The following is a 15,386-nucleotide window of genomic DNA, read 5'->3' as shown; positions in this document are numbered from 1 at the left end:
TTGATTGCTTTGTGTGAACGTTATAGCGTCTACAAACTATCGTATAGATGCTGTAATTTATGCCTTTCTTTGCTATACAGCGCTGCACTAACTCAAATGATAATTGTGCGGTCATGCAATGCTGCACCCAAACGAAAATTACGTCCTTTTTTTTCACACAAATAGAGCTTTCTTTTGGTGGTATTTGATCACCTGTGCGCTTTTTATTTTTTGCGCTATAAACAAAAAAAACACAAAAATTTTGAAAAAAACCAATATTTTCTACTTTCAGCTATAAAAAATATATCGTAAACTCAAAGTTAGTCATAAATTTAAGCCAAAATGTATTCTGCTACATGTTTTTGGTAAAAAAAATCCGTGCATTAGCGGGCAAACTGGCGCTATCTAGGAGGGGTGCTAACACTATCGGAAGTCACCAGTGACACTAATACAGTGATCAGTAAAAATCGGTTCACTGATCAGTGACACTGGTGACAGGGCAGTGAAGGGGTTAACTGGGGGGGGAGATTAAGGGGTTAAATGGGATTACTGGTGTACTAGCGGGCAATCTGGCGCTATCTGGGAGGATCGCTAACACTATCGGAAGTCGCCAGCGACACTGATACAATGATCGGTAAAAATTGGTTCATTGATCAGTGACACTGGTGACAGGGCAGTGAAGGGGTTAACTGGGGGGGGGGGGATCAAGGGGTTAAGTGGGATTACTGGTGTACTGGCGGGCAATCTGGCGCTATCAGGGAGGGGCGCTAACACTATCGGAAGTCGCCAGCGACACTGATACAGTGATCAGTAAAAATCGGTTCACTGATCAGTGACACTGGTGACAGGGCAGTGAAGGGGTTAACTGGGGGGGGGGGGATTAAGGGGTTAAATGGGATTACTGGTGTACTAGCGGGCAATCTGGCGCTATCTGGGAGGGGCGCTAACACTATCGGAAGTCGCCAGCGACACTGATACAGTGATCAGTAAAAATTGGTTCACTGATCAGTGACACTGGTGACAGGGCAGTGAAGGGGTTAACTGGAGGGGGGGGGCGATCAGGGGGTTAGACGGGATTACTGGTGTACTGGCGGGCAATCTGGCGCTATCTGGGAGGGGCGCTAACTCTATCGGAAGTCGCCAGCGACACTGATCAGTAAAAATCGCTTCACTGATCAGTGACACTGGTGACAGGGCAGTGAAGGGGTTAACTGGGGGGGGGGGGGGATCAGGGGGTTAAATGTGTCCTAGAGCAGTGGTTCTCAACCTTTCTAATGCCGCGACCCCTTAATACAGTTCCTCATGTTGTGGTGACCCCCAACCATAAAATTATTTTCATTGCTACTTCATAACTGTAATTTTGCAGTGGGAGGAGTAGTGCCATGTCATTGGTGTCAGTGGAAGGAGTAGTGCCCCATCACTGATGTCAGTGGGATGAATAGTGCCCCATCATTGGTATCAGTGGGAGGAATAGTGCCCCATCACTGGTGTCAGTGGGAGGAATAGTGCCCCATCACTGATGTCAGTGGGAAGAATAGTGCCCCATCACTGGTGTCAGTGGGAGGAATAGTGCCCCATCACTGGTGTCAGTGGGAGGAATAGTGCCCCATCGTTGGTGTCAGTGGGAGGAATAGTGCCCCATCGTTGGTGTCAGTGGGAGGAATAGTGCCCCATCGTTGGTGTCAGTGGGAGGAATAGTGCCCCATCGTTGGTGTCAGTGGGAGGAATAGTGCCCCATCGTTGGTGTCAGTGGGAGGAATAGTGCCCCATCGTTGGTATCAGTGGGAGGAATAGTGCCCCATCATTGGTGTCAGTGGGAGGAATAGTGCCCCATCATTGGTGTCAGTGCGGCGAGTAGTGCCCCATCACTGGTGTCAGTGGGGGGAGTAGTGCCCCATCACTGGTGTCAGTGGGGGGAGTAGTGCCCCATCACTGGTGTCAGTGGGGGGAGTAGTGCCCCATCACTGCTGTCAGTGGGGGGAGTAGTGCCCCATCACTGGTGTCAGTGGGGGGAGTAGTGCCCCATCACTGGTGTCAGTGGGGGGAGTAGTGCCCCATCACTGGTGTCAGTGGGGGGAGTAGTGCCCCATCACTGGTGTCAGTGGGAGGAGTAGTGCTCCATCACTGGTGTCAGTGGGAGGAATAGTGCTCCATCACTGGTGTCAGTGGGAGGAATAGTGCCACATCATTGGTGTCAGTGGGAGGAATAGTGCCCCATCATTGGTGTCAGTGGGGGGAGTAGTGCCCCATCATTGGTGTCAGTGGGGGGAGTAGTGCCCCATCATTGGTGTCAGTGGGGGGAATAGTGCCCCATCACTGGTGTCAGTGGGGGGAGTAGTGCCCCATCACTGGTGTCAGTGGGGGGAGTAGTGCCCCATCACTGGTGTCAGTGGGAGTAGTGCCCCATCACTGGTGTCAGTGGGAGGAATAGTGCCCCATCATTGGTGTCAGTGGGAGGAATAGTGCCCCATCATTGGTGTCAGTGGGGGGAGTAGTGCCCCATCATTGGTGTCAGTGGGAGGAATAGTGCCACATCATTGGTGTCAGTGGGAGGAATAGTGCCCCATCATTGGTGTCAGTGGGGGGAGTAGTGCCCTATCATTGGTGTCAGTGGGGGGAGTAGTGCCCCATCATTGGTGTCAGTGGGGGGAGTAGTGCCCCATCATTGGTGTCAGTGGGAGGAATAGTGCCCCATCATTGGTGTCAGTGGGAGGAATAGTGCCCCATCACTGGTGTCAGTGGGGGGAGTAGTGCCCCATCACTGGTGTCAGTGGGAGTAGTGCCCCATCACTGGTGTCAGTGGGAGGAATAGTGCCACATCATTGGTGTCAGTGGGAGGAATAGTGCCCCATCATTGGTGTCAGTGGGAGGAATAGTGCCCCATCATTGATGTCAGTGTGGTGGAGGGGAGAATAGTGCCCCATCGTTGGTGTCAGTGGGGGGAGGAATACTGCCCCATCGTTGGTGTCAGTGGGGGGAGGAATAGTGCCCCATCGTTGGTGTCAGTGGGGGGAGGAATAGTGCCCCATCGTTGGTGTCAGTGGGGGGAGGAATAGTGCCCCATCGTTGGTGTCAGTGGGGGGAGGAATAGTGCCCCATCGTTGGTGTCAGTGGGGGGAGGAATAGTGCCCCATCGTTGGTGTCAGTGGGGGGAGGAATAGTGCCCCATCGTTGGTGTCAGTGGGGGGAGGAATAGTGCCCCATCGTTGGTGTCAGTGGGGGGAGGAATAGTGCCCCATCGTTGGTGTCAGTGGGGGGAGGAATAGTGCCCCATCGTTGGTGTCAGTGGGGGGAGGAATAGTGCCCCATCGTTGGTGTCAGTGGGGGGAGGAATAGTGCCCCATCGTTGGTGTCAGTGGGGGGAGGAATAGTGCCCCATCGTTGGTGTCAGTGGGGGGAGGAATAGTGCCCCATCGTTGGTATTAGTGACACAAATGATGGGGCACTATTCCTCCCACTGACACCAATGATACTTACTTTGCTGACCCCTGCTCCAGCCTGGGCTCGCTCTCTCACTTACCTGTCAGCTGTCTTCCTTCTCTGGCCGCTCTCCTCTTCACTCGCTCCGGCAGCTCCCTCGGTCTTCTTTGATGTACGCGTGCTGCCGCTCGGCTCCTCCTCTCCAAGCTCCACCTCCTCGCCGGTGATTGTCCGCCTGTGTGCCTCTCCTGAGCTACAGTTCCGGTGGCCAATCAGCGGCGAGGAGGCGGAGCTGCTGAGCGATCCCGGAGGTGTGGCCAGGTGACAGGAGCAGTGTATCATCCCGCCCACACATCGCCGGAGACAGCAGCGGTGTCTCGGTTCCTAAGACCATCGGAAATATGTGTTTTCCGATGGTCTTAGGCGACCCCTGGGAAATGGTCGTTCGACCCCCAAAGGGGTCGCGACCCCCAGGTTGAGAACCGCTGTCCTAGAGTGTTCTAACTGTAGTGTAGTGCTTGTGTACTCACTTTTTGGATGTCTTCTTCTCTGTCTGGAACGGAATGTGTCCAGGCAGAGAAGAATGACATCATATCCTGCCCTGTGTATTTGTCAACACAGGACAGGATAGGACAGGGACCGATCATGTGATTTCAGCCAGAAATCACTGGCTGAAATCTAATGATTGATCCCTCCTGGATCAAATCGCGTCACCCGCGGGTCGGCGGGAGCGCGGAACCCGTTTTAAAACGTGGTTTTGCGCTCCACTGCCGCCCTGCACACGTATATACACAGTGGCAGGGCGGCAAGCGGTTAATTGTCGGTCTGTTTTTGTTTATAGCACAAAAAAAAAAAACCCAGTGGTGATCACATACCACCAAAAGAAAGCTCTATTTGTGGGGGAACAAATTACATAAATGCTGTTTATGTACAGCGTTGCATGATCATGTAATTGTCAGTTAAAGTAGTGCGGTGCCGTAGCACAAAATGGCCTGGTCATGAAGAGGGGTAAATCTTTCGGAGGTCAAGTGGTTGTAAAGGCAAAATATTTTTTTATCCTAATGCATTTTCTGCATTATGCTAAAATAAATCCTATAATAAGCACCTTCTCCTGTTTATCATTATCATCAAAAGTAAAAGAAAATCCCAAATTTTTAGTTGTTCCCCAGAAAAGTAATAGGGCGGGAATATTCCAGTGGGGACAATGGGGAATTCCCTGAATTTGCAGAGATTGTCTCACTTCCTGTTTTGGCTATGGGAGAAGAAGCGAAGGTAAATCTCCTGAATGGGACACAGATGGCAAAAAATAAAATGACAGGGGTTATAACCTTCCCTCACTCTATCCAAAATGAAAAACGTTTTGCCTATAGTTCTACTTTAATAGCCTGCTCCCTTATATGTGTATATTGATCATATCACTGTGGAATTGGCTGGAAGTGTGAAGAATTCATACTTCTTGAAATTTTCCACATTTTGTCTTGTTACAGCCAAAAATGTAAATTTATTTTGTTGGGATTTTATGTGATAGACCAACACAAAGTGGCACATTTATTGTAGTGGAAGAAAAATTTATAAATGGTTTTCAAAATGTTTTACAAATATCTGAAAAGTGTGGCCTGCATTTGTATTCAGCCCCCCTGAGTCAATACTTTGAAGAGCCACCTTTTGCTGCAATAACAGCTGCAAGTCTTTTTGGGGATGTCTCTACCAGCTTTGCACATCTAGAGAGTGACATTTTTGCCCATTCTTCTTTGTAAAATAGCTCAAGCTCTGTCAGATTGGATGGAGAGCGTCTGTGAACAACAATTGTCAAGTCTTTCCACAGATTCTCAATTGGATTTAGGTCTGGACTTTGAGACATTCTAACACATGAATATGCTTTGATCTAAACCATTCCATTGTAGCTCTGGCTGTATGTTTAGGGTCGTTGTCCTGCTGGAAGGTGAACCTCTGCCCCAGTCTCAAGTTTTTTGCAGACGAACAGGTTTTCTTCTAAGATTGCCCTGTATTTGGCTCCATTCATCTTCCCATCAACTCTGACCAACTTCCCTGTCCCTGTTGAAGAAAACCATGCCTACAACATGATGCTGCCACCACCATGTTTCACAGTGGGAATGGTGTGTTCAGGGAGATGTGCACTGTTAGTTTTCCGGTCTCATCTGACCAGAGCACCTTCTCCTACATGTTTGCTGTGTCCCCCACATGGCTTCTCACAAACTGCAAACAGATTTTTTTATGGCTTTCTTCTTGCCACTCTTCCATAAAGGCCAGCTTTGTGGAATGCACGATTAATAGTTGTCCTGTGGACAGATTCTCTTATTAATGCTCTCCTTGCCCGCCCTGTCCGTTTAGGTGGATGGCCATGTCTTGGTAGGTTTGCAGTTGTACCATACTGTTTCCATTTTTGGATGATGGATTGATCAGTCCTCCATGAGATGTTCAAAGCTTGAGATAATTTTTTTATAACCTAGTCCTGCTTTAACCCCTTGGTACCTAAGGGTAAAACAAATATTAATCCCTGAGCACAATTTAGCAACTTTGACATGTGTTAACAAAACCATACATATCATCACTACTTTGTGCATCCAGGTGAATTATACCTTGGGTTTTTTTTTTCAGGACAAATTGGACTTTCATTTGGTGGTATCAAAGGAAAACTGGTCCAAAATATTGAAAAAAAAAAACAACAACTTTTTTTTAATTTAGCTGTTTACTTCTTGCTACTACCATAACCTACCACCAAAGAGCAGCCCAAAGTAATTTCTCCTGCTCCTGATGATCGCAGTGATACCACATATGTGTATGTTAGTTGTTTGAACCCATAGTACAACCCAGAGAAAATAGTGCGCATTTACTTTTTCTTTTTCTTAATCCTGCCACTAATTGACACTGATACTAATTTAAAATAAAAATAAAAAAATCCTGACCAAAAAAAAAATACCTCTGACCCTGATCTTGATCTAAACACTAACCCTGGCACTGACCTAGATCAAACCTTTGTTTTTTTTTTTCTCCTCTCTGAAAAGACACAGAGAGATATAATGTATCTCTCTCCTCCATTCAGAGAGAGAAAACACGGGGGTGGGCTTCACAGTGACTGATCACTGTGATAGCCAACCAGAGGCCATCACAGCGATCAGGTGACCCGGAATCAGAAGGTCTGGGTCCCGATCGCTAGAACAGACCCCAGAGCTTTCAGTCAAACCCTGGTCTCTGTGCTGGGAGCGCACTGTGTGGCGCCCTCCCAGCACAAAGACAGGTATGCAAATATGTGGCCCCTCAGAAAAAAAGCCCAGTCAAGTTGGGCTGCATATTTGCGTATGGGGGGGGTTAAACTTCTCCACAACTTTATCCCTGACCCGTCTGGTGTTTTCCTTGGCGTTCATGATGCTGCTTGTTCACTAATATTCTCTAACAAACCTCCTGAGGGCTTCACAGAACAGCTGTATTTATATTGAGATTAAATTGCAATCAGGGGGACTCTATTTACTAATTAGGTGACTTCTGAAGGCAATTGGTTCCACTAGATTTTAGTTAGGGGTATCTGAGTAAAGGGGACTGAGTACAAATGCACACCACACTTTTCAGATATTTATGTGTAAAAAATTTGGAAAACAATTTATCATTTTTGCTTCCACTTCACAATTATATGCCACTTTGTGTTGCTCTATCGCATAAAATCCCAATAAAATACATTTACGTTTTTGGTTTAACATCACAAAATGTGGAAAATTTCAATTGGTATGAATACTTTTTCAAGGCACTGTATGTGCTGTATTTCTCTGTTGGACAGAGGGGAAAGCGTTTAATACCAGGTTTTCGCTGCTGTCTGTAGCAGTCTTGTGGTCATCTTCTCTCACTTCTTTCCTGGTGACACCTGATCTCATACTCAAAAACCTGACAGAGCATCTAACAGTTCTCTTCACGATGTACAACTAAGGAACAGGTTTTGCCTGGAGGTTAAATTCAAAAAAATATTTTAACTGATTGTTCTTTGCTTCATGTAGTTTGAAAAGGTTCCCACTTTAAGGAGATAATCAACACTTTTTAAGCCCCTTATAGGTCATCAGTTTAGCGTTCTGGAGGAGCACCCGGCTGTGACAGGATGCGGCTTCACAGCCGGGCGCCCACTGCACATGTATGAGAAGCGGTGCACTTTATGAATGGCCCTGTAGTCTTCTGGGACCTGTCACGTGAGGGGGTGAGGACAACTTCCGCCTAGGCGATTGCAGCGGAAGTGGCAGCGAGTACCTGTCAAATTCGGATACCCGCTCCCCAAGGGTGCCAATCCTTAATGGGGAGCAGAGGACAAAGCATTAAAGTGGAACTTCCCCTTTTGGGTGGAGCTCCGCTTTATCTCTAATTTTACATCATCCAAAGCTGTTGGATAGAACTGAGTATAATTAGATGTTGTTAATGTAGTAAATATCTTCGTGTTTTTGAATTACACTTCTATAATACCTTTGCTAATCTTCATTTTGTTCAGGATGTGAATGGTGAGGAGCTCTCAACAGATGACAGTGACAGGTCATCCGGAGACTCAGAAAGCAGAGATCATCGTACTGCAGCTACAGCAAAGAACACACATTTCCCACCAGTCCCACCCCCCTTCATGCCAGGTTTTGGACGGGTAAGAGTGCAGATTACATAATGGGGTTGATTTACTAAAACTGGAGAGTGCAAAATCTGGTACAGCTGTTATTGGTAGGCAGTCAGCTTCTAATTTCAGCTTGTTCAATTAAGCTTTGACAACAAAAAAAGCTGATTGGTGTCTGTGAAGAGCTGCACCATATTTTTCACTTTACAGTTTCAGTAAATCAACCCCAGTGTAACAAATGGTGAGCTCTAATTTTCAGACTTGACACTCCGTTATGCATTTTTTTGGACAGCTAGACAGGCTCTGTTGCTTGAATGGCAGGATCAGTTCATTTATATAGAGGAATGGAGCTGTAATTTAAACACAGCAGGGCATCTGCAGCAAGAATTTGTTTTGCACAGAGATGCATTTCCATACATTTGTTTTTTAATGTCCATGTCTTTGCATAACACTCCCTAGAGATAATGTAGTCTGTGAGACTGTAACTTCTTTGGAGAGGTAGAACCATGCACTGACATCTGAGATGCAACTCAACTCTTGCCTGAGCCATAGGTTTTAAGCAAAAAAAATGTAAATATACAAAAGATTGACTTAGTTTTTTTTGTTTTCCCTTACATTTCCATGCTTGCATAGCTGTCCATTCACATTGCTTAGTACACAGAACCACCCGGTTGTATCGGCCATCACGCTGGGTCTCACTTGGATATGTAATGTACAACATTGAATGGTTGCTTGATTTGTACTTGTGCAGTAGCAGTGATGATCATTTATGTATTTACAGCCTGGTGAGAAATCTAGTCAAGCAAATCCATTTTTTCCTGGCTGGCCTCCATCATTTCCTCCAGGCCCACCTGTAAGTCATTGTCTTCTCACAGTATAGGGATCATGTATAAAGAGGTGACAAAAGGCATAGTTCTTGAATGTGCCTTCATGGCAGCTTGTTTTATAGAAGGTATTTTCAGCATTTTCTAACCACAGGATATTCCTGAGATGGAGATATAATAAATATCAATAATTTTATCATGCAATAGTCATGCTTTCCAATGATGTTGTTGGCAACAACTGATTGTTAACATTGCAAAATTAGAGGTTTTTTTCCATAAGCTTTTCCTTTTTTACCTATTTATAAGTAAAATAAAAATTTTACATGTGTGGAGAGTGGATATAAAAAGTCTACACACCCCTGTAAGAATGTCAGGTTTCTGTGATGTAAAAAATGAGACCAAGGTAAATTAATTTCAGAACTTTTTCCACCTTTTAATGTGACCTATAAACTGTACAACTCAATTGAAAAACAAACTGTAATCTTTTAGGGGGGGGGGGGGGTGTAAACATAAACTAAAATAATGTGGTTGCATGAGTTTGTGCACCCTTCTTATAACTGGGGATGTATCTGTGTTCAGAATTGAGCAATCGCATTCAAAATCATTAAGTATTAGTCAGTACACACCTGCCATCATTTAACATGCCTCTGATTAACCCCAAATAAAGTTTAGCTGTTCTAGTAGGTCTTTCCTGACATTTTCTTAGTCGCATCCTACAGCAAAAGCCATGGTCTGCAGAGAGCTTGCAAAGCATCAGAGGGATCTCATTGTTAAAAGGTGTCAGTCGGGAGAAGGGTATAAAAGAATTTCCAAGGCATTAGATATACCATGGAACACAGTGAAGACAGTCATCATCAAATGGAGAAAATATGGCGCAACAGTGACATTACCAAGAATTGGACGTCCCTCCAAAATTGATGAAGACTAGAAGAAAACTGGTCTGGGAGGATGCCAAGAGGCCTACAGCAACATTAAAGGAGGAATATCTGGCAAGTACTGGTTGTGTGGTACATGTGACAACAATCTCCCGTATTCTTCTTCATATGTCTGGGCTGTGTGGTAGAGTGGCAAAACTTTTACAAAGAAAAACATCCAAGCCCGGCTTAATTTTGCAGAAACACATCTGAAGTCTCCCAAAAGCATGTGGGAAAATGTGTTATGTTCTGATGAAACCAAGGTTGAACATTTTCTGTGCTGTGCACAGGAGATGCCCTCACAATCAGATTTGGAGTGTTTTTGCAAGGAAGAGTGGACAAATATTGCCAAATCAAGATGTGCCATGCTGGTAGACTCATACCCTAAAAAGACTGAGTGCTGGAATCAAATCAAAAGGTGCTTCAACAAAGTATTAGTTTAAGGTTGTGCACACTTATGCAACCATATTATAGTTTTGTTTTTTTTCACTTCCCTCCATCTAAAAGATTTCAGTTTGTCGTTCAACTGAGTTGTACAGTTTATAAGTTCCATTAAAGGTGGAAAAAGTTCTGAAATTATTTCCTTGTCTCATTTTTTTACATCACAGAAACCTGACATTTTAACAGGGGTGTGTAGACTTTTTATATCCACTGTTTTCTGGCTAAACATTAAACTAGGCATGCCATAGCTTGCTTTTTATACAAGTTTGTTGTATAAGAAACTTAATTTGTTATTTGTTGTTCCTCTTTATACATTTATCTCTAGTTTTATATTACGTTTACTATTTTGTTATGTTTTTCATTTGGTTTCAGGACCTGCATGGTTAATTTTTAATTTTTTTTTCCCCATCATCTACACCGTGTAAAGGCCGGTATTTCATGTGTGAATTTTATGCCAACATATCAGCTACCCATTTCAGAAATTCTGTATTATTCCCTGTAGGCTTTCAAATATAAACAATGCAGAAAAGACTAAACTTTGAATGATAAATTATCCTGACTAATCCTAACACGTCCTCCAAAATCCTGGAAATCCGACATTAGAAACTTCCCCATCTCTATAGAGGCATTGAGAAGTGTTCCTTTCAACTGTTGTAGACTTCAGGAAGGTGTTCTCACAGGTGTTAAAGCATAGCAACATAAACTCTCTATCTCAAACATGGATTTGTACTAGCAACGTTTACATAATTTGGACACTCAAGGGAAGCATTATGAAAAGTGTTTTTAGAGCTGAAGTTTAGCTAATAAAATTCATACAACTTTAGTTACATCACTTACTTGTGATGAAGTATTTCCCATCTTGTGCAGGCAACTGAATCCTGGAGAGATCTTCACTGCAGGGATGCCTGCCCTCTTCCTGTTGCTGAACTTCTGGCGCTGCAGTGGTTAATAGCTTCAGGTACAACAGCAGTAAATATGGTCAAACAGGGACATGCCTCCTCCTCCATTGAGAATTGTTCTGTCATTAAGTACACTGCTTGTAACATAAGTGAATGAGGGAGAGTCTGATCAGTCATAGGATTCTCTCCTTCATTCACAAATTAATTTTTACAAGCAGTATAATCAATAAAATAACTGTTCTCAATAGAGAACGATGGAGGGTGTGTGTCCCCGTCAGACAGTCTTTACTGCTATTGTTTACTGCAGGGGTGCTCAACCTTTTCGAGAGCGAGGGCCACTGGTCGCAGGCCACATTGAAATATAATTCAGAATTTAATTTTTTTTATTTTGACTAGTATAATGAACATTTTCCTCCTGCAACCGCTGAATGCCAGCTTCTCCTCCTGGCATTCAGCGGTTGCAGGAGGAAAATGGAGTGGATTGGTTCGTGTATATGCCGCCCCCTCCAGTCGAAGTGTAAAACAATGAGACAGAGAAGCTGCACAGGCTCCATGGAGCATAGGGCAGGGTCGCCATTGTGACCCCTGATGCTACACCAGTGTATGGGGGTGTGTGGTAAAAACCCATCTTATCTATGGGGTTTTAGCCCCCTCCCCCCCAAACTGCAAATGTAAACAAGCTTTAAGGAAAGTTGTGAGCGCTATGAATGAAATAAAGCAGTCAAGCATCAAAAAAGGATACCAAAAAACCTTGCAAAAACATAGAATATAAAGGATGCGGCGCTGTATCACAACTATAATTATGCAAAAACGTCGAAGATATATAGTGATTAGGTGACTAATGTGATCACAAACATTATGTCACAAGCAGAGTAACATGCAGTGCAAAATAAACAGTCTTAGTGACAATCCCTCTCCTTCAAAAGTGCTTCTTCCACGCGGTGATAGTGAGAAGGGTAAGGTTGTGCACTCACCAGATGCACAGTGTAACTGCGCATTTAAAGATGAACTTTTTCTACTGGATCCACTGGTAGCTCCTAAAGGTCAGGTCAGGCCAGATATTCCTCCCCCCGCTGGATGTTGCTGACAATCCACGGTCTCCCTTTTGGGTGGCTCATTCCTGGAGAAAAGGCATTTTTAACAACTTTCCTTCTTGGTCACATGATATCCTTCAGCTCCCAGTGTTTCCCAGCTCATTCCTGGAGAAAATTCCAGGGATGATTTTTCTATAGGAAACACTGGGAGCTGAAGGATATCATGTGACCAAGAAGGAAAGTTGTTAAAAATGCCTTTTCTCCAGGAATGAGCCACCCAAAAGGGAGACCGTGGATTGTCAGCAACATCCAGCGGGGGAGGAATATCTGGCCTGACCTGACCTTTTAGGAGCTACCAGTGGATCCAGTAGAAAAAGTTCATCTTTAAATGCGCAGTTACACTGTACATCTGGTGAGTGCACAACCTTACCCTTCTCACTATCACCGCGTGGAAGAAGCACTTTTGAAGGAGAGGGATTGTCACTAAGACTGTTTGTTTATTTTGCACTGCATGATACTCTGCTTGTTACATAATGTTTGTGATCACATTAGTCACCTAATCACTATATATCTTCAACGTTTTTGCATAATTATAGTTGTGATACAGCGCCGCATCCTTTATATTCTATGCAAATGTAAACAAGCCCTTACTGTCATGAGCCCCCTATAAGGCTGTTTTCACAATGATGCGCTGCAGTTTACCCGCACTGCAGGTGCACATGTGGCTTTCCTGCGCTTTTCCGTAGACTTCTATTATATCTTGAGGATGTGGTTCAAGTTCTGAAAGCACACCAAGACTCCTGCATTCAGCAGTTTTGGTGCACATTTAGAAAGCCCACCAAACCCACAGGATATAAGAGAAGTGCGCTTCCCCTGGTTTGAGGTGGAGGCCACAATAAAGGGCTCAGAGGGCCACAGGTTGAGCACCCCTGGTTTACTGCTATTAAGTCCAGAAGCTGTAACCATTGCGTTGTCAGAAGTTCAGAGCCAGAAAGAGCGAACAGGGCATCTCTGAAGTGAAGATTTGTCTGGGATTCCGCTGCCTGCTCAACCTCAGATATACTTCATCACAGGTAAGTGATGTGAAGCTGTAGATGATTTTTTTTTTTTTAGCTAAACTTTAACTTCCTCTGAAATGCTTACCTAATGCCTGCTATTCCTGCCAACAGACTATTAGTGCTTTCTATTTGGAGAATATTCAAGCAAAAAATGTAATCGGTTGTTTTATAAAGTTTCTCTTGTGTTTTGCTGTTTAGCTGATACCCCCTCCTCCACCGATGGGCCCTGATATCACAGAAGATGATGAAGCCTTGGGAAGCATGCTAATTGCCTGGTACATGAGTGGCTATCATACTGGTTATTATCTGGTGAGTGTGCATCCTATTGCTCACACTTATGCATTATAATTTATTTTTAATATTACCAAGCAATTTTAAATTTTTAACTTTTATAATAATTTAAAAAAAAACAAATTGTTTACCCAATAGAACTTAAAGTGAAACTTCACTCTCTGTCAAAATGGACTATTTGTAATCCTTATGCTGCTAGCATTAGTAAATGGATAGGAAAGTATCGTATTGGCTTGTTTTAAACTTTTTTACATTTCCTGGTTTCCATGCCTAAGCAAATGTCTTATATCCCAGGAGTCTTCAGTAGGGGAGGAGGGGCTTTCTCAGCGACGCAAACCTTCTCCTGTTTGCATGCCTGAGCTAAGGGCAGGTGGTTTCCAGGGCGTTAATGCTACATGAATCATCTGCCCTTACTCAAGATTGCCACAACCAAAAATGCTAGGGGTTTTTTTTTTTTTTTCTTTCAAAGTGAATTCTCAACAGCATAAAGCATGGAGACATGGATGGGGGCGTTTGTTTTGAATATTAAAAATTGATTAAATAGCATTTTTGGTTTGTGGTGCTCAAATGGAAGTGTAGTTCCACTTTAAACCTTAAAGTAGGTTAAAGTATATGTGAACCCTCACTTGAACACATACAGGTTTAAAATAGAAACTAGAGGCAAAACAAAACATTATGAACAATCCCCCCCCACCCGCTTCTTCTTCTTTTTTTTTTCTTTTTATATGTGATCACATACCCTCTGTCCTCTGCTGCATAAGACGCTCAGAGAGCTAGGTGAGGAGAAACAGCAGAATGCTGGTCTTCCCAGAGAAATGGCTGTGCACGGGGGTCAGGAGGTAGGCAAGGCATGTCAGCACAAGTCTGATTGTTGGAGGAGAGCATTCTGAGTTCTCAGCACAGCTAGAAAACTGACTATGCTGTGCTCTCATGCCTAGTGTGGTCACTTTTTAATAGGAAAGCAGGGGGACTGGCATGAACACCAGGGGTTTCACGCTAAAGCAATAGAAAGAGAAGATACTTTTTCATACAAGTACATGGCACATATCAGGAATATGTAATGTTGGATTTACATATTCTTTAAACATAAAAGGCTATTGTAGGATAGTGATCACATTATATGCCCTGTCATTAACAGCAAAAGTAAGAAAAACTGCTGCTGGTTCGACAGGCAGAGCTTCAGTACTTTCTGGGCATGCCAAATTTTGCCTGTCCTTCCTGCCTCCTGGTGGGACAGTCCCAAGGTATTGGAGCTTGCCTCTAGGACTCTCTGTGACAGCAAAGTTGCCAAGACTGCTGTAGGTATGTGTGCATACATCTGGGTGTCTGCACCTTATACCTGCAGCTTTCTCTTTTTTGGTTTTGATAGGCCTTTTATTAAATTGTATTTCCACTTCTGCAGTCATATTTAACAAACCCCCACTATATGTAAATGTATAAGTAAAAATTAAGCAATGATTTTTAAATATTTTATGTTATGCCATGTAAATGGGAATATGTAACAAATATAAAATAGGTGTTATTCCAATCTGGAAGTGCACTTTAAGATTCCTCTATCTGAAGATTTACACCACAGGATTGGTGCTAATTTAATTTGAAAAGCTTCTTGTCAGTGAGAGATGTCCAGGATCAATGCATAATTAGCAAGCTGTGAGGTAATATTACTAAATAACTCAATTATTATTTCCAGATAAGACTTAGCCTAGGTTCCCGCTAGTGCTGCCGCATAATCATTTTTCATGTGAGTTTTTGTGTATTTTTTTTAGGCATTTTAATGCTTCATGCGTTTTTTTGTAGGAGGAGACTGTATTTTACACACAACTCTGCCAAAAACACACTAAAAATGAACGTACATGCATTTTACATGTGCTTTACTTGCATTTCCATTGATATGGGGCTGAAAATGCATTATGCTGCACCATAGAGAAT

The 15,386-nt window shown here is 43.7% G+C and overlaps 1 protein-coding gene across 2 annotated transcripts in view; it reads left to right on the top strand.

The window, feature by feature from the left end:
* SMN1 (survival of motor neuron 1, telomeric) overlaps positions 1-15,386 on the top strand; it is a 37,642-nt gene that overhangs the window by 13,341 nt on the left and 8,915 nt on the right. The window contains exons 5-7 of one of the 2 annotated variants that reach the window (XM_089689009.1): positions 7,886-8,029; positions 8,778-8,849; positions 13,365-13,475. In XM_089689009.1, the coding sequence (XP_089545135.1) occupies positions 7,886-8,029; positions 8,778-8,849; positions 13,365-13,475 (327 nt within the window). The remainder of the gene's footprint in view (positions 1-7,885; positions 8,030-8,777; positions 8,850-13,364; positions 13,476-15,386) is intronic. The other variant, XM_089689010.1, reaches the window with a different exon arrangement.

Source organism: Staurois parvus, unplaced genomic scaffold (genome assembly GCF_062004578.1).
Source record: "Staurois parvus isolate SC_StPar_1 unplaced genomic scaffold, SC_StPar_1.0 ptg000466l, whole genome shotgun sequence".
NCBI classification, from domain to species: domain Eukaryota; kingdom Metazoa; phylum Chordata; class Amphibia; order Anura; family Ranidae; genus Staurois; species Staurois parvus.
The sequence above is the reverse complement of the archived record's forward strand: the minus strand, read 5'-3'. Positions and strand labels throughout refer to the sequence as shown.